Genomic DNA, 26,635 nt, shown 5'->3' on the forward strand with positions numbered 1-26,635 from the left:
TTGTCCACGTTGCAATGATTGAGTTTGGTGGTGGTGGGACAAACTTACTGAACACAAATTTTTATAAGACAACATTACAGGCAAAAACAGGAAAACACACAGTGCTGCTGCTCAGGCATTTATGTGAAAATGCTTTTCTCTGTCTCTCAATGTCCTAGGGAAAAATTTGTTGAAGCCTATGTAAATTACATCTTCAATTGCTCCATCCACGAGTGGTACACAGCTTTCTCCACTGGCTTCCTGAAAGTGTGTGGTGGGAAAGTCCTGGAGCTCTTCCAGCCCACAGAGCTCAGGGCCATGATAGTTGGAAACAGCAACTACAACTGGGAGGAACTGGAGGAGGTAAAGCTTCCCTTCTCATTGCTTTTGTCTTTTTAACAAGCACCAGGAGGGTGAGCACAGTGGGACATGGGGTGTGGTGAGCCACAGTGTCCTTTTTTGTGTGCCTTGTTCATCTTGCCGTCATTCACATGAGATGTCTTATTGCCCTGTTACTAAATACAGCTCAGGGAGGAAATCAGGGATGAGAAAGAAAAGAGGAGAAGGACTTCAGTCTGGTTTTTATCAGTGTGACGGCTAAGACTGTAGGAAAGAGACAAAACTTAGAGTAAAATTCGCTCCAGTACACAAGGGCAAGAAAACCCACCAAAAACACTGACAGAGGGTCCAGAAATTGTTGCTTTCCTTCTTCGAGCCGTGCTATGGCTCGTGGTACTTCCACTGCTCCATTTCTTAACTGCCAAATAGCAATCCCATGTCAGACAAGAGAAGAGATCAGGGCTGGTTTCTGCTTAGATATTGCTTTCTATTGCTGGATGCAGTGATCTAACTTTTTGCTTTCCTATTAGAGTGCTGTCTATAAGGGAGACTACACTGCGACGCATCCAACCGTGAGAATGTTTTGGGAAACCTTTCATGCATTTCCCTTGGAAAAGAAGAAGAAATTTCTCTGTGAGTATTTTGCAGTGGTGCAGGCTGTCTGCTGAAAGAAAATAATTGGGTGTGAGCGTGCAGAGCTCCAGGGTTGTGGTGCATTGCATTAACAGAGAGTGACCCGGCATGCATGGTTAGCTCCTCAGTTATCTGTTCATCAGATAATCTGCTTTGTCCCCGTTTCCCCCTCCAACCTGAAAACCACTGTGTGGTTGAAGTGTTCACAGGGCCATGTGTGCAGTGAAGTACACCATCCATCTATTATGTTGCTAGGTGGCAGATCATGGCAGCCCCCAGTGCCTATTTGTAACCTGACTGCTTCTTCTGTAGGCATTGCAACACTCATATTAGGGACAAATGGGGCAATTTGGGGGTGATAACCCAAAGAAGCTGACATGTAATGAGTAGGAAAATGAGACCACCGTTGATGTGAGAAGGTGTTGTTTATCACCTCTCCTGATGGCTGTCTCCATGTGGGAGGGGAGTTGTGTGCTGAGAGGAAATGCCCTCGAAAAATGCCTTGAGAAGTGCATCTGTGTGTTTTGCTTCAAGCAATAGATGGTGTCGGTCTAAACGACCTCCAGAGGTCTTCTCCAGCCTCAAAGTGAGGTGCTTGCTCTGACCAGCTTGCCTTCTCTCTGCTTCCAGTGTTTCTGACAGGCAGTGACCGCATCCCCATCTATGGCATGTCGAGCCTCCGCATTGTCATCCAGTCCACCGCCAACGGGGAGCAGTACCTGCCTGTGGCACACACCTGCTACAACCTCCTGGACCTGCCCAAGTACAGCAGCAAGGAGATCCTCAGTGCCCGGCTGGTGCAAGCCATTGATCACTACGAGGGCTTCAGCTTAGCTTGACTGGTGTGGGAGAGGCACAGACACTTGGGTACATGGTGGGCTTGGGTTTATTTTTGTATGTGAAAGGATCGGAGCATTTTTGGGGGAAAAATAATAAGAATAGATTTGGAGAATGCAGTCTCAACCTAATGCTGCCAGTATTTTGTGAGGCTTTAGCAGGCAGGGACTATTGCTTTGAATTTTCTGATCTGCTGAATACAATCAGTTCAGTGAGCTTTTCTGTTGTTTCCCCTCCAGATTCACAGCAGTGCCCTACCAGCAACTCCCTCTAGTTTGCTTTTATCGCCCCTTACACACGCGTTGATTCCTCGTTTTAGATCAGTTTATGTACTTGGTGTTCCTTGCACGTAGGCTACGGTGGTAATTCAGGATGAAATAGTCATCACCTTTTAAAAAAAGCTGTGATTCCCCACACCCTTTTTTTCCTTCCTTTTTTAAATGCAAGCTGGTTCTTGCTTACGTGGAGTGAACGTATCCCCTCTGCTCTTTGGTCCTTGGCAGATGGTACTGGGCTGAGGTGTCACTTGTTATCCCCAGGTCAGTTATGGTACGTGCTCTGTCTTTTTGCACCAGTTATCTCATGGAGGATGTGTTGGTTGCAGGGTTGGCTTGTTATTCCTCTTCTGTGTCAAACTTTGTTCCCAAGCAACGTCTTCTTAAAGGATCATCGAATTCCTTTATGTTAAGGCTTGTGGATGGACAAACCGTACTGTTAACAACAGGTTTCTTGGACTGTGCCTCTCTTGTATTGTTCTTCTGTCCCCATGTTAGGCAGGGGGGCAGAGCCAAGTCCAGTCTTTCCATTCTATCAGATGTGTTCTTCATTACAAGGAGAGTTGGCAGTGATTATCACTGCTGCTTTTCTCCAGAAGGAGTTCTGCGTGTGTGAGGATGTGTGCAGGCTCCCCAGTGTCATCAGGCCGGAGGAAAAGAAAGAAGCATCAGATTCCTGTTGGTATAGTATCTTTCTGATTAGAGGCTGGTGTTATTACTGCAGCTTATGGTTGGAGTGGAGCCTGTGGCATCTGTTTTGTTTGGCGTGTGCTGGGGGAAAGGCTAAAGGACAATCTGTTATGAATTGCAGTGGTAATGTACAGTAACTGTACAATAAAAGATGAGCGGGCAAAAGCGTGAACTGTATCCTGTAAGGTTGGAGAGCCCCCATCCCATTAATGCTAAGTAAATGACTACCCCACTTTTAAGGTATTGGTGTAAATCTCATTTGAAGCCTGAGGTTTTGCAATTGAGTTGTTCTTAGGACATATTCTTTATGCACCACGTTCGATATCTAGTATTGAACTTTGCACCTTGTAATAAAAGGTTATAGGTTTTGTCTTGGCAAAGGGAGGAGTGGAGCGCTGGTAATGTAATGCAGCATTGAAGAAAAATAAAGCAGCAAATGAAATGTTGATAATGGGTGTTTTTTTCAGAGGGAGGGAGGGAAGGAAGGAAAGGAGTGAGGAAGGAAGGAACTCCTGCAGATGTACAACTGGAAGTCCAAAGCTAGCCTGGGATTTTGTCATCTCCTTCTTCTCCGTGTCAGTCTTACTTTCTTAACAACAGTTCAGGTGGTGGTTCTGGTTTTTGCCACAGGGAAAACAGCATTTTAGAAATAGAGAGGAGGCAGCCAGGTGTGTCTTTTTTTCTTTTTTAATTTACAGTTTTACTTAACGGATTCTGTTACGTTTAGCTTTCAAAGTTCAAAAATATAAACTCTCTAAAGTGCATAACTGTACTTACATTTCATATAAACTATCTGAAATTCTAGCAGTATGCCATGTAAACAGCAGTAACTAAGCATCAGAAAATGCTACAATCTCATCAGTTCATACAATGCAATGGACTGTTCCCTACGTATCATTTATCAAGATTTGTCAGGGGCAAAACTCAGCAAACATCATTTATTGGTACACAGTGCAAACAGGCTTTTAAAAATAATCAGAGAAATCATACTCCTGGGAAGTGTTGGCCCACTACAACATGAATGAGGAGGAAAAGGGGCAGGAACTACACCAAGCTTCCCTTCCTGCCAGTCATCTTCAAATGCAGTTTCTAAGCCCAACTGTAACACTCAGCGCATCAGATCTGCAGAGGCAGAGCCCCACACCTCATGATGGACACTCAGTGCCTCTTAAAAGTCACACCCCAGTTCATCATATAAACCCTTGCAAACAGGGAATTCAGCCTTCACTACTTTTCTATAGGAGCGGGCAGTTCTGCTGTCAGTAGAAAACAGCCCCAGGCTCTCCCTAACATCAGCCTCTTATGAGGCAGACTGCCAATGCAGAGCCCTGGGGAGGGGGGAGGAAGGCAGCCTCCCGAATAGCTGCGGGGTGCCAAAGAGACCTGCCCTCAGCACCAGCTTTGGCAAGAATGAGCACAGACGGCACAGCACGTGGAGGGGGGCGAGTTTGCCAACTGCTCCTCTTTATGGGCCCTCCTGCCCGCAGGGAGAAGGGAAGCGAGGAGCTCTTCTGTGGGCCCCGCTCCTGTGTGAAGCCTGGCTGCGATGAGGTGCACCGCACCCATCCTCAGCTCGTAGGCTCCTGCATGCAGCTCCCCAGGGAACTGAGATAAAAGACAGCATCTCCTTGTGATACCAGAGCCAAGCCCCATTAACAAGAGCATCTTGCCCCAGGTGCAGGGGAAGGGCTGTGGGGCAGTGACTGCCTGCATGCACCCCTGAGCGCACAGGGCTGCAGAACTGTCAGCTGCTCACTGTGATTCTGAACTTGCTGCCTTCACTCCTTCAGGCAGTGATTGTCCGATGCAAGAACTGGAATCCAGCGGCCCAGGCCTCTTATTTCAGATCTGATAATGTTTAACTGCTCAACCCTGCACCTGAGACACGTGCAGCACGTGGCTCCAGGCTTTCACGTCCCTTCAGTATCCTCTGCCTCCGCGTACAAACTACACCCAACAAAGCCACAGGGAAGAAAAGAACATCCTCTGTTGCCACAAAGCATCACTGCTTCAGCACACATTGTCTGGTGGCACACATAAATAAAACTGAGGCTAATGGGTGTGCATGACATCCATGTGGACTTTCACCCTAGGCTCTTATACCCATTATCAGAAGCGTAAGGGCTGATGTGGTGGGACCTCCAGATGCTTGACAGCTGACACTTAGCTGAGCAGCTACCAAACTCCCAAGGCATTCTAATTTAAAGCTGATAAAACCTCTTCCCAATTGCCCAAGCATCATAATCTCACAGCATCCACCTTCCAGGGGAACAAGTAGGCACGAGCCTTGCTGCACAACTCTTCTGCTTTGCTATTCCAAACAGATGTAGGTATTTTCTTAATGGAATTAGCAGTCAAAAAAGAAAAGCGGTAAGAAAACCCAACTGAATCCTGTGCAAAACTGTAACTCAAACCAGTTCTGGGCTATGACCAGGATACACTTCCAACATTTTATAAAGCAATGGAAGTCTCTGAACTCCGAACAGTCTGGTCAAAAGTCTGAGCAAATCTTTACTGTAACTACAAGAGAACAATCTCGGTGCTGCCTGACCTGTGCCGTCACATGAGATCGGGTCAGGTCTGGTAAAATAAAGTGGAAGCTATTTGATGATTTAATCACTATTCATGCTACTTTGCCTCTTGCTATGATATCCTGAAGAAAAGAAAAAGCATAGTTGGCTTTTATATTCTAAATATTACAGGATCTGTAAGCAAATCAAAACAGAAGGAACCCTTCAGTGCAGTCACTGAGGACAGCATCATGTCTCCTACACTGGCAAACCATTTTGGGCATCAGGCCTGGAGAAAGAATGGACAACAGCAAGTGGAGAGAGTGATGGAAAGCCACCCTTTCTCCCTGTCCTGCCTCTGGTAATGGCCCTTCAGTTCCCAGGGAGCTCCTCAGCCCTCCCAGCCAGGCTCTCGATGCATCCACTTCACGCACTCGTCCGCTTGGTGCTCTCTCTTCTTAGTGTATTGGCAAAACCACTCTCCTCCTTTACATCATCTTTGAGCTAATATCTCTTTTACTGATCAGGACCTCCAGCAGCCTCAGCTTGGCCTTAATCTGCTTGTATTCATTGTATTCTTCAGCCATAGGAGTACGGTCTTCTTTCTGCACATTCCTAGTAAGAGTAAAAGGAGCCATGAAGATTTCTCTACCAGCAGATCTTCCTTCAGTAGCCTTCCTCTATCCTCAGGCTACAGATAACGAAACACCTCCCTTCTTCTATTACCCAGCAGGGAATAAAGCCAAATAACTTTTATACTTAACGAGAAAAAGGGCAAGCAAATGATCTAATGAAGCAGACAATACATATTGAGGCTTAACAGAATCCCATGCTTCCAAATGCAGAAACTTATTTGAAGCTCCTGCTTTGCTGAAATTGTCATCCTCTGCATGACAGTTGGAAAAAAAAAAAAACCAAACACCCAGCCAACCAAAAGAAACCCCAACAAACCCATCAAAACAAGAAGAACCATTTCCTTCAAAAGAAATAAGATACTCAATTTCAGCTTAAGTGAGATTCAAGTCTTCTATGATTTTACGAAAACATTTAAAGTTTATGGTAGTGGCAAGAAGCTAATTTCAGGAGAATAAAAATATTTAAAGCACTCTATCAGCTCAAACATGAGGAGCTTTTTCTGATTCTTACATACCCAGCTATACTCCAGCAAAAGTATTTGTTAAGCTCATGTCTGAATACCTCACGGACATGCAAGATCAGGACAGAGAAGCAGACAATGTCACTGGGGAGAAAGACCAATTCTTCTATCCCTAAGGAAATATTCCACCATTCTTACTAATTTTGCTAGATGCAACTGGATTTTCTGTACTTACACTGCTTTTCAAAGTTATCTAAGGGGTTGTGGGCCCTAAAGATGCTTGGGAAAAAAAAAAAAGGCCATTCATTTTAATGGGCAACTGTATCTAACGTGAGTAAATATATAATGATGACAACAAAATACAAAGTAGTGAATTCAGGTAACTTTCCATAATTGGAGGCCTTTGTAGATGCCAAATTGATTAAGAACAGCTGAAAGACAGAGGAATAGCTGAGAAATTACCTCCCATTTTGTCGGAAAAAATTATCTTCAAAGTCTCTCAGTTTTTTTCTGATCCGCTTTTTCTCTTCCCTGACTTCTTGCAGCTGCTCTAACAGTTCAGGCCTGTTGTGTTTAAATACAGACACGATTATATTTATGAACACAATTATAACTGGAAACATACAGTAAATGTGCAAATTTGGTGTCATGTGGATGCCAAGTAACTGAGCTGCTCCGTAAGCGGCCCTGGCAATCTGGTGTTAATTGCAGTAAAAAGGTCTCTGAATTTACTTCAAGAAAAAGACAGCACGTAGGCTTAAGTCAAGTGTACATGTCTCAATTCATCACTAACTTCAGTGAAAATTACTTGCTGAAGGTAGATCTGATTTTGGTGACTTCTATGGGATTGCGGTTTGACAGCCATGCATTAGGGCTACCATCTAAGTGTGTATGCATCTAGGTGCTTAAAACTAGAAAAAGGAGTTCAGCTTGATGTCTCCAAAAATAGGAATGCCTTGTGGAGCACAGGGGTTGTTTAAACAATAAAAGCTCAGCAACGATAGTAGCTGAAGTAGAGGTACTATTTAGCCCAAGATTCCAACGATTATAAAGTCAGACATCACTATGAGGAAAGGGTGGTTTTCTCCCAAACCCTTCCATGTAGGGATCTATTTCATTTCAAAATGAAGTGCAAAAAAATTTGGACAACATACATGGATGCTTCATGGAGATTTGAAAGCCCCATATCCTGGTTGCTCCTTGATGGTATCTTATCATCCACCGGGGAAACAAAGCCGTCGGCATCATCTTCTAGTTGATCCAAGAAGCTACGCACGTTGAAATCTGTTTTCATAGTGATTGTGAAGTCTGGTTTCACATTGCTGTCCTCCTCAGAGCCCTCCTCTTCCTCCTACAGAGAGAGAAAGAACACCCCCATCACACAGTAAGTTGCTTTGCTTCTCAGAAACAAGCATCTCCTTTCACTGCATGCACTGGGAACAGATATGAAAATAAGTGAATAAGCAGAGCAAGCAGGCACTTGAGTTGCTAAGCAGTACAGTACACCAGGATATCACCAGGAAGACACGCTATGCCCAGAGCATATCAGAGAAATTAAGTCAGATTGGTTAAGGAGACCCAAGGCAGCAAAGAAGAGTAGGAAAAAAATCTAGCTTTCTCAGCAACCTGTTGCTTTAATTCTTATATTCTGATACAGATAAAACCAATTTCAGTTGTAATGCATGCTGTCTAGAGCACACCTGCCATCCTTTGCTTGTCTATACAAATACACCAGGCAGCACACAGATCATCAGCTTAAAACAAGTGCTCTCTCATAAGATACACCTCAATAGCTCTCTCTAAAGGCAGAGTTCAAGACCTCAGATGCTCTTTCAGTGCTACCAATGAGTTCAGAGGGATCTTTTAAAGCCAAGTACTGGATATCATTGACTGTAAAGGCCTGCTGTTGCTAACATGGTCCCAACCTCAGCTCCATACCATATACCATATAGCTCCATACCATATAGCTGTAGCACACTGAAAACTGGAGTGGAAACACTTGGTTCAGTACCATTTCCCCAAAGTACGCAGACAAATCAGTCATGTTCAATTTTTTTTCCATACAACTTACAGGTACAACTTTTGGAAGTCTCTGCTGCACTTTGTGTTTGCTAATTCACAGAATTCTCAAATGTAGGCCTTGCCACGTGATACCATCCAGAAATCACTTATATTTTCAGGAAACAGGACCCAGTTTTCTCTTACTTGCAGAGACCTTTCTAGAAGGCAGTTTTCAACCTTAATATAAGGCATGAGGTTGGAATAAGGTAATAAATCATAGAATCGTAGAATGGTTTGGGTTGGAAAGGACCTGTTAGACCAGCTAGTTCCAACCCCCTGCTATAGGCAGGGGCACCTCCCACAGACCAGATTGCTCGCAGCCCCATCCAGCCTGGCCTTGAATGCTTCCAGAGAGGAGGCATCCACAACCTCACTGGACATCCTGTTCCACTGTCTCACCATCCTCACAGTAAACAATTTCTTCCTTATATCTGGTCTAAATCTACCAGTTTAAACCCATTTCCTCGTCCTGTTGCTACTTGCCCTGTAGATTTCCTTCTTGTTCCTCTGTGTATCCCTGCCTAGATTTAACTCTGTCTGGGTTTTAGCTTTCCCAACCTAGATCCCTACTTGGACAACTTTTCTGTAGCCATCCCTGGTAACCTGTTCCTGATTCCACTCCCTACAGACTTTCTTTTTGAGCTTAAGTAAGTCCAGGAGCTCCCTGTTGATTCACAGAAGCCGTGAGGAGTTCCATGAGAACTGCAGCAGTAAGAGCAGTCAAATGCTGTCCAAAAAAAAAAACAACAGGCCAAAGAGTGAAAGGAGACCATTGCTCACTGCCATTTTCAGGACCACAGGCATGCTGTTCTGTCCAGCTAGGTAGTAGCAGCTGGGCCTGAAGCAGGAGAATGTCATTCCTGCTGGCGTATGGTGGAAGATTTGCTAACAATCAAATCAATAGAAACTGTATTATTTTATTCTATGGGAATCCCTTTGGCACTGAAGGAGAAGACTTTCTAAGAGATTAAGTTCCTTCTTGGCTCCAGTTCTGGAGGAAAAGGAAAAGGACAGTTTCATAAACAGTGCAAGAAATTATTCCCAAAGAGAGAAGCAAAGTATCCATGTAACTTGGATCTGCATATCTGGTAGCAGTCACTTCCCCAAGGACACCCATAAGCCCGTGCCAGCCAACAAGGGCCAGCACAGCAGGCTGGCTTGCTTGCCTTGCTCCAGGGCACACAGCCCACAGCTCAGGAGTGAGCCTCCTGCCAAAGAAAGCCCATGGGAGGAAAAGACAGAGCAGAAATTCGTGCCAAAAACCTACATCTGGCCACTACAAGACCTCTTAAAGCATTTTGCTGTTTAAAATGAAGGAGCAATTAAAAAAAAGAAATCTGAGCAAGAACCATTGCTTAGAAAGTGTCTCGTATGGAAATCTTATTTTAAATCCATACTGCCATTTACATTCTAACCAAAATTATCTTCATTGACTAGATCCATTTGGCTTGCATCTGTGAGGTTCTTTAGGCAATCGTGAGACATTTAGTTTCCAGAGCTACAAACATAAAATCTCCAGAGTAACCCAATGTCAGTACTCCCAGCATGCAAGAATTCCAGTGGTTCTCTAAACACAAAAACATTCAAGATATTCTGTCCAAACATACACAGAGTTGCACCTCATGCCATTGCTTAACCTCTTATCCAGCTCTCCCAAATGCTTTAAAAAATACACCAAGAAAACAACAGAATCAGGTGCTCATCAAGAGCAGCAGTGCTCTGTCTATAATGGATCCATACAGGGGGAAAATTCTTGATTTTTTTTTTTTTGGCAATTTCCTCTGTTTAATTCTGAGTGTACTTCAGTGAAAAGCTGCTGCATGCAGCATCACAGATCCCCACTAAGTGTTAATTAGCATTTCACCATTAATAGGCTTAATGAGAGCAACACCACAGCTCTCCACATTTGTGCTCTCTGTGGGAAACCAGTGAGATGCTGCCCTGATGCAGCATTTGCCTCACTAGTCACCAGAGATCACCACACTTGACAGCTGTAAGCTTTGAATCCAGCTGCACACACAGTTGAAAGACAGAGGACACAGAAATGCCCCAATCAATCAAATAACCCAATCCAGATTGGTGCTGCAGATTTGAGAGAGCTCCACGTTTGTTAATCAGCCTCTAATCAGCAGTTCCACATGCTTCAGTTTGCAGTCTGGTTTTAATGAATACATGCCTTAACTAGTTGACTGCTACAGAAGCTACTGTCGCTGCTTTATCACAGAATCATCTTGGATGTCCACATTTGCAGTATCGATATCAAACACTACCTATGTTTGGATAACCCAGGTCTGCTGAAGCACTTTTATTTCCTGCTACACTGCAACAGTAACAAATGCAAGCCAGGGCCCAGCTCCACACTGCCTGTCCCGGCTGACAGCTGGACATCCCTTGTCAGAGGAAGAAGGACCAATATTGTAGCAGACTTCACCACCACGAACTATCACTCCACAGTGGAATAAGAAAGCATCACAACAATCCCATCATCCAAATCTGACAGCATTAACAAACGTGACTGAGTTGTTCCTACTTCAATCCTCGTGTGACTTGGTTAGAAACGCTGCCTACAAGGTGGTGAAAGAGAGCCCTGGATAAAATAAGTCTGTCAATAGAAGATATAGATCCTGTACGTGCCTGGTTGGCTCCGTGTGTGTGTTAGTTTTGTGAGATCTCATTCCAGCCATGGTGTTGTGTGCAAGTCACAGAGCGTTGGAGTGAGAGAAACTATTGCAAAATAAGTTAGTGTTATTAAAGAGGAAGGAGAAAGCAAGGGGAAAAAAAAAATCACCAAGCCAAAGTGCAAAGAACAATTGTGAGGTTTTTAGCAAAATAAAATACATTATGTGCAAGGGAGGGAGAAGGAGAAGGGAAAGAACACAAAGCCAATGAAACATTGTAGTCTTATCTACAACAAGGGAAGAATTCGATCAGAACTGGACAGGCTTAAAGCAGCTACTGATTTTTCAGGAAGACACACTGCAAAAAAATCAACACTGATGGAAAAAAAATAAATCAATCATTCTCTTTCATTGGTATAAGGGGAAAATTGATGCAAACTGAGCAATTAGTTAGCAGCTGGAGGTCTTCACCTTTATCTCCTTGAAGAAGGAAGCAGTTTCGCCCTCGATAATTGGTTGCAGCAAAGGGCTTCTCCGCTTGCTGGAGGGGGAACCCTGTGACAGGTGTTAACAAGTACGTTACATTATGAAACCCCTTCTCTTCCGCCACCTGCTCTCAGCTCATTCTCACTCACTCATTCGCTCAGCTCACTGCCAGACGATCAGGAGAAATCCATTTCTTAAAGAACAAAATCCACCTGGCAAACCCTTTGCATCTTGGACTGTTTTCCCTCAAGATGCTGCTTAGCAAGGGACATCACTGCTAAACACTCAAGAAAAAAGCTTGGATGCTGGAATACTAGCTGGGCAGGAACTACAAAGAAAATAACCCCCCAACCTGAGGCCCTTACACACACAAAAACACAACACACACTTGGTTTGCTCTCCAGAGCTACGATGTAAGCCTTGCTAGACTCTCCAGCCCTGTTTTCCAGGAGGCTGACTTTCCAATCAAGTCCTTCAGAATGGGCTTTCAAATGTATTCTGCCTCTGTGTGCATCTCTCACTCTGCTCATTTTAAGGGACTGGGCAAAGCCAGTCTCATCTCCCTTGTGCTAGCCAGTGTGCAATTTCAGTTTCGTGTCTAAACACAACCTGAGCTTTTTTTCCTGAGCTTCATCTTAAACTGCCAACACAAAGATGAAGGCTTTGTTCCATCTGAGAGCCAGCACTATCTTTACTGCTCGCATTTTGGGGAGTACTTTGCATATTCGAAGAGGAACAGCTTTGGTTTTAAATGCAGGACCACCTGCCACCACAGGTGCAGAAAAAAATCACGTCAGTGTGATTGACTGCACTGAAGTAACACTCTGCCAGTCCGTTCAGTTCAGCAAGCAGTCTACAAAAAAGCAGCCAGGACATCAGCAAAAACAGTAAGAGATTGTACGTGACAGGGTAAAAAAGGAACCAAGATGAAACAATTCTCTTTCTTTAGACAGGCTATGTGGATTCTTGGTATACATTTAGGTTGAAAAATTCTTTAAAAATGGCCTACACAAGCTGTCCAAAATTTGAGATACCATGTTTGCTCCCTAAAGGGGTGCATTGGATTCCATGCTGGTGTCAATATTTCCTTGCCAAAGCACCACCTGGATTGAGAGAGCATCCACTACTTGCAGGATCTCTTCAAAATCAGCATAGTGTCCCTTTCTCTCAGCCAAAGACACTAGTGTCACACAAGTCTGTGTGACAACATACAGCCCTGCATAGCCAAACAACATGAAGACCTACAGTTCTGAATAGACCAGTAAGGAAAGGGAAGTGATGCTGTAGCCAAACATAAGATGATGAAATAACAGCAGCAGCCCAATGGAAAGGTGAAAAACAACAAAAGGTGAGATGTGTCTCATGGCTCATGAGTGGGCACTGGAGACCCCTGACCAGCATTATCTGACTGCAGTACAATGTCACCTACCCGCTCATTCGCTTGGTCTTTGAGATGTAAGGGAGGAATTGGCCTTATTGATTGTGCTGTATACCTCAGCTCTAACCCTAAGCAAGACCTCCTAGAAGAAAGTTCTACTCACAATGATAGGGATGGTGTTGGCTCTGGAGAGGATCTGCTTGACCAAGCGATACCTGTCATACAGTGGCTTCATCACCTGCCGTTCATTTTTGGTAACCTGTAAAGGAAAAAGAAATGAGAACCATGAGGCGTGCAGCAGATGCTCCATTCTACAAGGTCCGTGCTTGTGATTGCTGTTAGCAAGAGGATTTAAGGGAGTTTCATAGTGATGGCATGCTAACAGCACTAGCACAGAAACCGGAAATGGAGAAGTACTCATGCTCCCTCCTCAGTTTGAGTGCTGCATACCGCTAGTGCTTCTTTCTGGTTTTCATTCAAATCCACTCTGAGCAGAAAACCTCAGCAGTACTGACAGTGCAGAACAGAAGGCTTTACAGACAACAGCTAGTGTGGGAAAGCAAAGGTCCAGCTAAGCAGTAGCTGTAAAGAAATTAAGGTTTTACTTCTTGAATATACATCAATTCTTTAACAAAAAAAATAACCGTAGGGTTAGAAAAAAACAACCAAAATATTCACCGCAACCCACCTGATCATCATCTTCCTTTTTATTCAGCACAGTCTGACCACATCCTATGACTGTCCTTCCATCACACTTTTTGTTTAACTTTTGATTGTAAAGCTCTTACAAGAGGAAAGGTTTAACTGACCCAGATGCCATTCGTACGCACCAAAGCTTTTCACTGCTGTTAATCACCAGTTGATGTAAAAATCAACAGTAGTATGAACCCTGATGAGCTTTGTACAGTCTCCCTTTCTACAGCAAATAGCAAGAGTAAAGGGAATGCAGCTTGGAATGAGGAGAAGACTTCAAAATGAACTGTCTTTCATTTTGTCTGCAGCTAACTTTCAATGGAGTAAGCTTTTTAGAGCTTTCACATCATCCCTCCAGAGCAGGAGAGATGCTGTCTGGAAAGGGCAGAATTGGAGCTGTAGGTATTGCCGGGAGTGCACTGGCTAGCTAACTGCCTCCAGCTTTTGACATTTCTCTGCAATCCATCAAGCATAAAAATGGAAAATCGGAGAAATTCTACAGGACTTGTATTACTCCTAGTTTTACCAGATTAGCCGTTAGTAGAACAGGAGGCACAGCACTACTGTTGCCTCAGCCAGTACCTGTTACTTAAAAAACAGCCCAGAACAACAACAACAAAAATATGCCGGTGGCTGAGAAACAAACCTTCACTTCATGTCATTTCAAAGTAGGTAAATATATCTGTTCTGTACAGGAAAATAAACATAAGCCTTGGAATGGACAGAAATTCCTAAGGCACGTTTATGAATAGGAAAATATAAATGACATGCTTCTGAGTCTGAACATCACTACGGAGGAAGAATACAAAGAATTAATTTAAGCAAGGAAGTTCAGCGCAAGGGGCCTGAGCCAGCCCTGCAGACGTGCACCAGAACATTTAACCAGAAAGCAAACTGAAAGAAAACGTTCTGCAAATGGGCAAACTGTCTCCCTAGTTAAATGTAACACCAGCAAAACCTGAGTATATTTTTGGAAAACATCAAAATGCAAAAAAAGCTGTCAGAATAACAGAGCCTTTGACATAACTCTGGAGCACACTCTGTGTGGCAAGCAGCAGCAGCAGCAGCCAAGGAAGAGATCATTGCCTTCATTGTTTGAGCAGCTCAAGAATTTCTGCAGAAATGAACTTTTTGGCTTAACTAAAGCAGTTCAGTTCTACCTCTGCAGGTTTGCATGTCACTGGTGCAGAAAGACCCAGCTGCACTAAATCTGAACTCCATTGTTTTTCTTGTTTAGTTAAATATCTTAAACAAAAAAAAAAAAAAGCAATACAAAAAACAACCACCCAACTTGGCTGAACTACACCCCATTCTCCTTAAGCTCTCAGTACTTTTCCACTGCTGCAGTGCCAAAAGCTGGAAGAGCAAAAGCTGATCAACTGCCGTCCTTCTTGTTACGTGACTCCATGTTGCTTGGTACAGACTGCTTATTTAAAAACAAATTAAAAAGTAGCTCTATAAATAAAGCATCAAAAAGTGCTGGGAGGAAGGTATGCTGACATGACAGCCTTTTTAAACAGATTTAAAGTGAGTTTTTAAACAGATTTAAGTGAGCTTACTTTAACAAGATGACACCTGATGATTTACATCACTGTGATACCAAAAGCAGACTCCAACTCTGACTCTGCTGGAGAAGGTTAAGTGGATGTGCCGGCCTTTTGCTATTTTATAATATCGTAAAATTTCATGTCCTCTTGTACAACCAAGCTGTTTTCACCTACTGGTATATGTGCCTATACAATATTAGTACTTCATAGCATCATAGAGGTATCCCAGATTAGAAGATTAGATCCTAAAGGATCATGGAATGAAGGGAAGTATTTAAATTAGCAACACTTCAAAATAAAACAAGCAAACTAAGAAAACTAACAGGGAAAAGAGAAAGTAATTCAGGAGCAAATAGTAGGTAGGAATCAGGACACAGCACACAGCAGAAAAAAGACACATTTATCATCTGCACTCATCAAGTACTCCTTGTATACAGTAACCTGCTTCTCTGAAGCCACTGGTGAAGGGATTAGCACCACGCTGAAACTGAACTACATTACCTCCACAGCTGGTAGCAAAAATTAGAATAAAGTGAAAGAGGAAGAAGGGTTTGTACAAAGCCAAAGTACTTGGTGGCCTGGAACCCGCCATATTTCTGTCATGGCAGGAATCAACAGGACACTATTTAATTCTCTGTCTTTACAAATATTTTTCCTTTGCTAAATTCAAACGTACAAGAAATCTCATGCCCGTCTCTTCCTCGTGGAAACAAATGTCTGCTTAGGGGAATGAGAAAATCAACTTGTCATGGCATTCAGGAGACAAACTGTTTTGTGAATCCTCTGGCGCAAAGGGATTGTGTAGTTATGAAGACAAAGGTGCCTCCTCGCAAATAGTGTGGTACTCAGAGAAAGATACAGCTTCTCTGAGAAGGTGCACTGCAGCACTGCTTGCACACCTGTCTTCCAATTAGTCATTACTAATAGCAAACTGAAAATTTTTGTCAGGATGAGGGTCCGTGCACAGCTATTCCAGTGCATACAGTATCCCTGGTAAAGCTGGTGAATCAGCTGGGCCACAAAATGAATGCCTGTGGATCCTGGCAAGTGTGATGCCAAAATAATGCACACTGAACTTCATTCAGGCTGTAAGCTCAGTCTTACAGGTATCTGCCATGTCCAGCAGTGTGTGCAGGCACCACCTTGCCAAGAGTAATGTGGCAGTAGTAACGAAGGATCAGGGTGGTAATTAAAGGACACGTGTGGTTAGAACAGCAAGAAGTCCTATAGACTGCGGCGCTGAAGGAGCACTAGGGCAGTCATTTACAACAGACAAAGACACATGAAGTTGTATTTTGAAAAAACGCTGTACATACCGGTCTGCCATGAATGCTTTCATAATACAGCAAGGCTTTCTGAAGAGCCACTTTCTCAGCTGCTATCTGATCTCTTGTCATGTCCTATAAAAAGTAGCACAGAGAGGAGAGAAAGAAAAAACATCAGAATTCAAGACACAGACAATACTAAGTTACGGCCTAATTGAAGTCATTATCATTTTGTCATTAATGTTTTGAAGACTCATCTCTGCTTTCTAGTTCTCCTTTTCCAGCTATATTGCTGGAAAGACTTACCACAGGAGCTCTATATACAACACAGGCAAATTGAAACTAAGTAACATTTGCATGTGAAAATGTTGTAGGTACATAAGGGGGATTTATATTTTCTGTGTGCTTTGAACAAACAATGTCAATTTATATTTTGTGTGCTTTGAACAATGTCAAATAACTTTTAGTGATGGTGGCTGTTCTTCACTTAGAAAGACTTGAGTCATAAGTCCAGCAACAAAATGCACGCTCTTCCTTGTCTTCCAAACCTGAGACAACCTCCAGTACCTGTTGCAAAGCTTGCCATTTTTGCCTTGACTGCTACAGACACACTTAACAGAAACGAAGTGCATTCAGACTGTTTCTTTCTGCCAAATTCTGCTATAAAGTGAAAAGCTCTGGCTGACAGGCTGAGGGGACCAAGCCAAAAAAAAAAAAAAAAAAAAAAGGCAGACAGTTGGAAGACACTTGCCTCAGTTTTCCAAAGCTCCTCCACCAAACACGACTGACACCGAGACTTCTCTCTCTATTGTTGCACCAAATACTATCAGAGACCTTTAAAAGGTCAGGCTGTTTATTCTTGCTACCTTCAGAAAACAGCCAAACACTTCTGCAAATCTAATAAACAAAGATACTGCTGTCTGCTCCTCTTTCACAGAGTACTGAACAATTCACACGTCAGCAGACTCAAGGACTTCATTTACAAGGCTACCCAAAACTCAGGAACTAGAACATCAGACACAAAGGCCTCTCCACTGATAACCCTCAGAGATTACAGGAACTAGCTGAGCTCAATGTGACACTCAGAAGAGCAGTGATAAAATGCCCTGAGACAAGAGCATTCAGCTGTGGAATGATCTAGAAGAAAATCAATGACCTAATCTTAAGAATCACTGGAAGACTCAGAATGTGCCAAAAGCTGTTGGGCATAACAGTTCAGAACTGTTACATGGAATCTATGAGAATCAGAAAAAGAACACAATGCTATTCAGTAGAAACAGAGTGTGGGGAAAAAAAAATACAGATACTGAAAGCAGAGGGAAAGAAGCTAAAGCAAGTAAGCCTGCAGTAGAGGCTGAAGACGTTTGTACAAAATGCAAAAGATCAGAAGGCTTTCACAACTGACAGTGCAGCTATAAGTTACATGCTTGTACTTAAAAGGCCTAAATCTGATCTGCATATATTGTACCTTTATATCCTCTGGTCGGTTTGTCTCCGTTCGTTTTTCCTGAAGCTTCTTCTGGATAGAATCAAGGGTCACTTCCACAGCAGGCTTGGCAGATTTATCTGACAGGTCTTGTTTCTTGTCATCCTCCTTTTCAAGCTGAGAACCAAAGCTCTTTGGGAGCGTGTTGCTTCGCTGACGCACCACAGGGCCCAGGTCTTCTTCTGATATCTTCAGTTTAGACTCTAAGCAGCGACATTTAGGGAAGAGGAATAATTTCTCTTTTTTAAAATGTGACGGTGACAGGACCACTGTCTAGCATCACATTTGAAAAAGGTTAAGTCTAGGTGCCCCCAGAAGGTACATCAACACTGACTGCTCACCTTTAAGCTGCTTTCGGAATTTGGCCAAATCATTTGTCCATTTGAGCACTTCAGGGTTAGCTGCTTTGTCACTGTGGGAAGGCTGGGAGGAAAGAACAGTTATGCTGAATCTGTATTAAATCAACAGGAGAGACCCACTGAAACAAGCCCGTATAACAAAATGGGGGCTAAACAGGATTGGGACACAGCACAGAGCGCAGGTACAGGGTAGTGACTGGTGCCTGCATACCTGTGAACTATCCAGCTCAGAACTTGCTTTGATTGCCCTACCTGTCACAACATTGTCTCTTAGCACATTGCAAGACTCATGCAAGACTCTTTCAGTACCATCTCTCATGGTTTAGATCACCAACTGAGATGGACACATAGGAAGCTTTAGTTCCTTAAAAAGCTTTCTGTCCCTCGGAAGAGCATCTCAAGAATAAACAGAATACAGAACACTGCGACTGCTCAGCAGCACTTGACTATGGCTCCTTGCTGAGGAGCAAAGAAGGCTGCTCTTCTCTACTATGCAGTGATCTGGTGTCCTGCAATTACCATCATGCAAATGAGATGCACAATTGTTCCTCCTACAAAGTAAAGTTTAATAAATAAACAAATGCAAAACATAACATAGCTATTCCTGCACCTTGCTGTATAAAGCAGTGATCAAAATTCCATGAGTTTGTGAGACTCTCTTGTACTGTACTGGTGGTACAAAAAATTCCAGGAAAGGTAATTTGTTTGATATGGATGCACATTGTCATTTTTGGAGCAGCATTACGTTTTCCTTTACTTTACATTGTTTAAATACTTCCAAGCTCTCCGTGTATGTTTGATAGGTTCCCCCAATGTCCCCTCCCTTTCTAGCTACCTTACACCTCTCCCTACAAACGCCTGAGTAGAGACTCACCCTGTATTTCCTCTCCTCCTCGAATTTGTCCTCAAATTTCCTGATTTTTTTCTTCAGTCCCTGAATTCTCCGGGTAAGCTGTGCAGGGGTAAGGTCTTCTCTGTCATCTTCGTAAGATCCCAAAGAAGAACTCCGCCTCCTACCAAGAGCAGAGATTGCACAAAGAGTTTATCCAAACAGCTGCAGTACATCTTGTCGCTCAAAAGGATGCTTAAACTTGGTGTAAATAAAGGCAAATCCCACGGAAGTGAGAAAGTTATGTTGGTTACTCTCTAATGACAGACAGAACAAGAGGTTGCTGTTAGATATTAATAGAAAAACCTTGAAATGATCAGTTACCTAGAACTTTTCTTACAGCACCCGCTTTCTGACAGAAAAAACAGAAGCTCAACACAATATAGCTACATGGCTTGTGTGATCCAAAGAGATGCTGCTTGATGCGACTATGCAACGCAGCCAGATCAGAGTCACCACAGAGAAATCACAACTCACCTCATAAATGAATGAGAATTGGGAGGGGAAGGAGGCACTTCTGTATCATCCAGGTACTGCTGGCTCTGTCCATAGGCATAGAAGCGAGGAGACAGCATAGGATCGCTGTCCTCATCCAGGAGCTGGCGAATTAAACGGCCAGCCTGTGGGGAAAGGCGAGCCTCTTCTGAGTCTAAGCCATCTCGCTGCCATGAAGAAAGTGCAGGGATGGGCTCTAGGAACAGCAAGACAAAGATTGATTTTATCACTTTTGTTTTACAAGTACCAGTGACTCCAGACAACATTTCTCGTGTCATATCATGACCCCATTGTCCTAAAGGACTGCTTGTTGTCAGTGTCAGGTATTCTCTGGGTCATTATTCACACCTGCCAGTGTGCAAAGTAGTGCAAAACATTGCCTGGTCACAGTGGATGCTCTATACAAGCATAAATAATCTGCTGGGTGCAACACAAAGCTGTATCCATAATCTGGCTGGAATTACCACGGACTGACACCAAGAGAAGGTATCACCAGCCACTACCTTTGAGGAAATAACTCCAGGATAGGACAAAATTATTGGCACATGACAGGATAAAGGAGGCAAGCTGGCTACAGGAAGAAGCTCCTCAGTTTTAGGTCATACAAATGCTGCAAATGAGCAGCACCGTGATTGTCCTCCTGTTCCCCAACACAACTCGGCCACACATGGCTCAAAATTCAAAGACTAGAAGGAAGCATATGTTTTTCTAGCCTGTAAGGAAAGACTGTCTCACTGTACTACTACCAGTTCTATAGGCATCCAGTCATCATATGGGCTGATTTTTCCTCTTTTCTCTCATATGTAAACCTGCTGCATGGCAGAAGAGTGAGGAAATATTTAATGTGTAGCTGGAAGTGAAAGCAATGCCATACAGGGAGATGGTGGGGTGGGAGAGAAATGGAAGCCCAATTTAGTGTTGCTGCTCCACATACTGGAGCCCACAGAAAACAATCTTGTGACAGCTCCCTCCAGATGCCATAAGGAGTCGAACATTTTCTGTTCAGATAGTTTACTAAGCTGATTTGCATGCTCCTACTTAGCACCATGGGATTAAACAGTTTAAGAGCCAGGCCTTGAACTTATAAACCTAACAAATAGTTCTAGAGTCAAGTAACAAAACAAAAACCCTATAGAAAGCTCCCAGACCAGTCTCACAGCTAGGGACTCAGTATTCCCTGTGCCTAGCATGTCTGCTCTTGTTTCACAAAGGGAAGAGGCTTTTGAAACCAGTAATTTTTTGAACTAAAAGCAGTATTTCCTTCTGCTGAACAAGGTTAAGACTTTCATAGCTTACAATGGATTTTGTGGGGATTCCCTTACAGAATCTTGTGCTGCTCTCCCCCGAGTACAGCTCAGGCAGCACGAGATCATGCACAGCTCAGGAATGACCAGCCCGGAGGAATTCTGCTGCAACAGAGGTGTCCCTCCGCCTTTCCCCTTCTTCTTTATACAAGAATTTAAATTGTGTGCCTCTGCTTAGAGATTGGTGCTGCATGCAAACTGAGAAGTTATCCTGAAAGGGATGGCTGGAGGTGTTTGCACCTCTCAAGTGTTGTGACAAGTGAAGCACATTCTTGGCACATTCAAGTGCTCACAGGGGCTGCATTAATGAGGTGCGCAAAACTCAGATGGACATAGGTTGCATTGCCATGGATTGGAGAGCTCCTGCAGCCTGTATCTCCCCTAAGTAATTTTTGGAACGTGAGCTTTTTCTAAGCTGCATTCACCTTGATGGTACCTAATAACAGAAAGAATTTTCTCAAGGTACCTGATATGAACAAAGAGGAAACTAAGGGTGAATCATTCACCCAAGCAGTGATACTTTGGCCTTTGACCCTTTCCTGCATCTCATAATTTCAGGTCCTCACATGATCTCTTGCAGCAAATTAATGGCTGGTAACTAGAAAGGAAAAAATCTGATACATCTGACTAGCAGAAATGAGGTAAGTGATGCATGCAATTCTTCCAGACATTTTTCATTTCCAGTTTTTGGAACACATTCCCAGAAAAACAGAATTTGCTCTTGGAAATCATTAAATCACATCCTCATGGGATTTACACAGATGGAATAAACTTAGGAGAAGTCAAAAGTATATTTAACAGTTAGCAAATAAAGCTTCTACTACACCAGCTAAAAAAACCCCATTACCAAGCATGCATGATGCATGTGATTTTGTCCCAAGGTGAGTATATGTTGTGCCCAAAAGTTGAATCCAAAAGGAAAAAACATATAAAAGGAAAAAAACATCCTAAAAGGAGAGGTCAAATTTGAGACTTGACACAAGAAATGCCTGCTATAGAAAATCAGCTGGTTTTAATTCTCACTCCTAAGATGGAAAGAGTCCACGGGCAAGTTGTTTCCCTTGCTGATTATATGTGTTTAGAAGAAAAACCTCATCTGGACACAGAATGAGTAACGATGCTTCCCTCCTCCCCCCTATCCCCCCCCCAAACATACAATAAAAGAACATATAAATACTAAAACGAAGGGACATAAACAAAAGGAACAAAGCAAATAATAAAGGAACATATTTAGTTATTTAGAATTACAGATCTTATCTACATCAGACCATGAACTGGATCAGAGTTACAGACTGGCTGTCCTGTTCTTTACATGGATCAGGTGCCAGAAACTTGGAGTGCACAAACAAATAGTAACCCACTCAGGGTAAGAAGCTTCCTTTTCTGATAGTGAACAATCAACCCATGCTCAACAGAAGCTATAGCCTCTTTTGTTATTTATTTACAAAAGATACATATATGAAAGTTTTAAGCCCTTTCCAAAGACTGCTAAATTCCTGGACTTAACAGTTCGGGTTTGAAATATTTATTCGTTTTAATACTGTGGCTATTTCTGCTAAGTGAATAAAAGTCTCAGTAAAAAATGTTAATTTTTTGCCTTTTCTTTGTCACTGACTTGATAGAGCAGCTACCTGTACTCTTTTGTCCTGAACAGATCTCTCACTCTGAGAAAGCCTCTGTATTCCTTCTGTGTAATTCTTTTGTTCATAACAAAAGCCTTTTGTGGAAAAAAAATAAATAGCTTTGGGAATATTTAACCAGAATGGCTGTGCCAGTGTAGAGAAAACGTGAGCAAATTTTCTATTTCCTGGTCAGACTCTCATGTTTCTTCCAGGTTTTTTTTCTTGCCTTTTCCAAGTTGTCACTTCACAGAAGTGAAATACACTGATATGGAGCCTGCAGACCCTCAGCAGTGATGCACTCCTCTCCAATCTCACCACCAGCTAATCTTTTAACAAAGCTGTCAGCCATCTGCCAGGTGTTGCTCTGCAAAACCCTGTAGGCATTCATACGCCTGTTGCAGCATCAATCTGCCACACAAAGGACTGGTCTTATTAAAAGACCTGTATCAAGCAAGAAGAAAAACGAATTTTATAAAATTCAGTAGGGGTTATTATCAGCTCCATGCCATCCTGCTGTCTGACTTTTTATTTCCTCTTTAATTGCACTGCTTTTTATTTGTGACAGGATTACTGGGGGCTGCAGGGCCAGCAGAGGGGTACTGCCATGTGCATCTGCCCAGAGGTACAGCCAGCAAAAGGCCATCAAGGGCTTGTGCTCTCTCTGTAGCCATACAGCTGACATATACTGCTTCAGCACACACGTGACAGCCCCAGGAGGCTAAAATCTTCACTGCTGTGAACTGAAGTAGGTCTCGAGGGATTAAAAAGCCTAAACTAATTACAACACCTGAGGTCCTAGCACTAAATTCTCCCTTAGAAGACCTCAGAAAGACATCTCATAACGGAATGAATAAAGCAATTCAAAACCTCAAAACATTCACTTGGTCAGTATTTTACATCCTTAAACAGCACTGGCATATTCCTCCTAAATAAATCGAAAAGAATGGCCCAAGCAAAGAGCTACCTTAATTTGTCAGTGAGATGAAACATTTACCAGCTATCCAGTCAATTTTGCAATTTGCAAATAGTGTTGCACCGTAATAAATGCTGTTTTTTTTTTTTTTAATACTGCTGCTATAAAATGAAATCTGTAAACAATGCAATTATTCATTTCTACATATGGTGATAAAAACACAGAATGTTTCACCACCGTTTGATTTATGTCTGTTGCACACAAATACACTGATGTAAGGCTAGTGTCAAAAACCATTCTAGAATGTTGTTTCTTTGCTGTGTGCTTTTTTCCTTCTCATTACCCTGCTTCTTTTCATGGGAAAGTATCAATTAAATCCCCCTCAAAACTCTTTGGAGATCAGCTTCACCCTCAGGGTCTTAGTGCTACAATACTTGGGTTCTCAAAATTGAGGAGAATGCTTATTCATTTTAAACTTCCGCTTTTAGCCTTGTTTTTTTTTTAAGCTTAAAAGAAAAATGACTGCTGATTGTTTCCTAAGAGCTTGTTACTGCAAACTTTGCTTCAAATTTCATTTACAGAACCCTTTTTTAAAACCTCAGTAATGAGGTGACATAAGCAGCAATCACACGTGTCAGATCAACTTACTGAACTATCTGCTCAGCTCCAAGCTGATGACAGGGCCAGCCACTATTAGGAGAGCAACATACTTCCAGATTTTTCCTTGAGGGCAGGATAACAAATTATGTGCTTGAATTAGCAACATTTGGTAAGAATTCTGCACAATAGCACTGGATTCTGAGAGAACACTGTGTCCTTCCCACTCATGGCATTCAACATTCAATTCCAACACAATCCACAGCAAGAGGAACATATCCCATAGAAGTATATCTAATCTCTCCTCTTGTGTACAAGTCTGACTGCACAGCAAATCTTTAAAATAATCAGGTAAAAATTATTTCTAGAATAACTCTGCCAGTTCACACTGCAGCTATTGCAGTGCAGTGCCCCTGAATTAGTGTTGTTTATGACAGCGTTGGTCTTAACATGATAGGAAATCTGCCTGAGTGAAGAATAAGAGCTAGTCAGCAGACAGGGCTGCCTTATGTAATTCTGTGCCCATTCTGCAAGGCTCTTCCTCAGCCTGTGTGCAGAGGCAGTGACAGCTACAGCTGATGGTGCCTCCCCCTCAGCACGCAGATGCTCTGCCAGCAGCCTGCTCACACCATACCCTGCACCTCCTGTAGTGGCTCCTGCAAAGGAACTCACTCCAAAGGTACAGCAAATAACTGGTCATTACCATAGCTGAAGACACAGGGCCTTTCCCTTTCCACTGGGGAAGGGCCAGAGGTGCAGTAAGGACACAGATGAGATGTATAAAGCCCCGAGTGATGCATGCTGGCAGGGAAGAGACAGTACTTGGCCTGTTGGAGCTGTGCATGAGTGGCACAACCCTGCCTTGCATACCCTCACTAACAGTCTCTGCCATCAGAAGTAGAAATCCCAAAGTAGATGTTAGCATCGAGCCCTTTCTGGCTTTAGAAAGCTTGATTTCACATCCACAGATACAGAATCTTCCCTGTCTCCTTGCTCAGATGCAGAGGCCACCATTTTGCTGCATTCGAACCCAAACTAACCAAATGGTGATTCTGGTAAGCAAGTGTTCTAGGAGATCACATCTCTCTCACTCTAGAGCCCATTTGTTTGCAGCTACCTACCTCTTCCTCTTGTGAAAAACATCTGAACAAAATGGACGAAGAATCTGAAAGAAGCACTCTCAAATGCAGTCACAGGCGCTCATAAATCCTGTTTTGTGTTTGCAGTGCAAGAAAGCTGGGATCCAAACACAAGCACATACCTACAGTAAGGGATTTGTACCAAGGTGCAACGTAATTCACACCATGGGAAAACCTCTGTCAGACAGAAGGGAGCTGTGTTCTGCCCTTCACACGCTCATATGACTCCCATTCGTAACACTGCTTGCCACAGGCATGCACTGAGAAGAAAAAAAAGAGTCTTTATTTCCAAAGGTTCACATGATGGCTGCAGCCACACATCACCTCTGGGAACACAGACGTGATCACCCGGCCCGAGGCCCTGAGGGACTGTGCTGATTGGCACCTCACCAACACCAGGGCAGCCAAGGCCCCGCGGGAGCCCTTCTGCACCACTTTGATCAGCCGCGCCTCACGCCTGGTGATATCACCCAGGGAATCCCCGCTAATAAGCCAGCGGAGAAACTCTCTTCTGTCCATGGTGACTGGCTGCGTGGTTGCATCAAAGGCAGCCAGGGCTTGTGGCTTTTCTTTACTTATGCTCAAGGTGTCTTAACTAGACAGAAAGGCAAAGTACATCAACTCACGTACACTGTGGAGATTGGACCTGAGAACTTAACTAACTTTTCAGTGCTCCATTCTAGATTAATAAACTGCAGTTACACATCTTTCCCCTCTTGCTTTGACTGTTACAATACAAAGCTTGCATCTTCCCATTTCTTCCCTGTCAAAACCTCTCTCTCACTTCTGAAGCATAAACGAGCAGGACAATTCCTGCTTGTAGAAAGGAGAGAGACACAGTAAGTGTGAAGGTCCCAGAAATGCTGGATTACTTCAGTTTCCCTCTATTTCAAATGAAATGGAAGTTCACAATGCTCAAACTCTGCACGACAGATTTCATTCTCTAACCTAAGTCAGTGAAAAAGACAAGTAAGCATACATTCTGGAGATGAGTGTTAATAAACTATATTAAAGTAATTTAAACCACAAGCAATTTTACATTGCCCTTTGAGCCTGTGATCATAACTTTTTCACAGCATACATTCAAAAGATATTGTTTATAAGAATAAACAAGGTACGAAGTACTAGATAGACAGCCATTTTTCCCCCCCAGCTGTCCTTTCCAGATCTGAATCTTTACTTCCAAATAACAACAGAAGTAAAAGAATAGAAAGACGACTTTTCCTTCCTGACTGTGAAATATTCAGTTTCTTTGAAGAAAGCACTATTACTTAGTGCTCCAGCTTAGCAGTCAAGCAACCAGCCATCAAGAAATAAGTTATCCTAAAGCACACAGGGACTTACAGTACCAAATAGCGCATGAATATAACCTCAAGAATAAAACAACGTATTTTCTTTCTCAAAGGGACAAGTGGAACTAGTAA

At 43.0% G+C, this 26,635-nt stretch overlaps 2 protein-coding genes across 4 annotated transcripts in view; one reads left to right on the forward strand and one right to left on the reverse strand.

Moving 5' to 3' along the window:
- The window catches only part of HERC3 (HECT and RLD domain containing E3 ubiquitin protein ligase 3), a gene marked incomplete at both ends in the record, with an annotated part of 38,989 nt that extends 37,199 nt beyond the window's left edge, over positions 1–1,790 (forward strand). For all 3 annotated transcript variants that reach the window (XM_079534952.1, XM_079534953.1, XM_079534954.1), the window contains 3 exons: positions 159–342; positions 849–951; positions 1,582–1,790. In XM_079534952.1, coding sequence (XP_079391078.1) covers positions 159–342; positions 849–951; positions 1,582–1,790 — 496 coding nt within the window. The remainder of the gene's footprint in view (positions 1–158; positions 343–848; positions 952–1,581) is intronic.
- A 3,961-nt stretch (positions 1,791–5,751) lies between these two features.
- FAM13A (family with sequence similarity 13 member A) overlaps positions 5,752–26,635 on the reverse strand; it is a gene marked incomplete at both ends in the record, with an annotated part of 113,110 nt that continues 92,226 nt past the window's right edge. Inside the window, 10 exons of the mRNA XM_079535110.1 lie at positions 5,752–5,878; positions 6,822–6,923; positions 7,514–7,710; positions 11,510–11,593; positions 13,066–13,161; positions 16,459–16,542; positions 17,876–18,096; positions 18,235–18,316; positions 19,127–19,265; positions 19,619–19,832. Of these exons, the coding sequence (XP_079391236.1) occupies positions 5,752–5,878; positions 6,822–6,923; positions 7,514–7,710; positions 11,510–11,593; positions 13,066–13,161; positions 16,459–16,542; positions 17,876–18,096; positions 18,235–18,316; positions 19,127–19,265; positions 19,619–19,832 (1,346 nt within the window). The remainder of the gene's footprint in view (positions 5,879–6,821; positions 6,924–7,513; positions 7,711–11,509; positions 11,594–13,065; positions 13,162–16,458; positions 16,543–17,875; positions 18,097–18,234; positions 18,317–19,126; positions 19,266–19,618; positions 19,833–26,635) is intronic.

The sequence above is a fragment of the Tetrao urogallus genome (assembly GCF_951394365.1).
Source record: "Tetrao urogallus genome assembly, chromosome: 4".
In the NCBI taxonomy this organism is placed as follows: Eukaryota; Metazoa; Chordata; class Aves; order Galliformes; family Phasianidae; genus Tetrao; species Tetrao urogallus.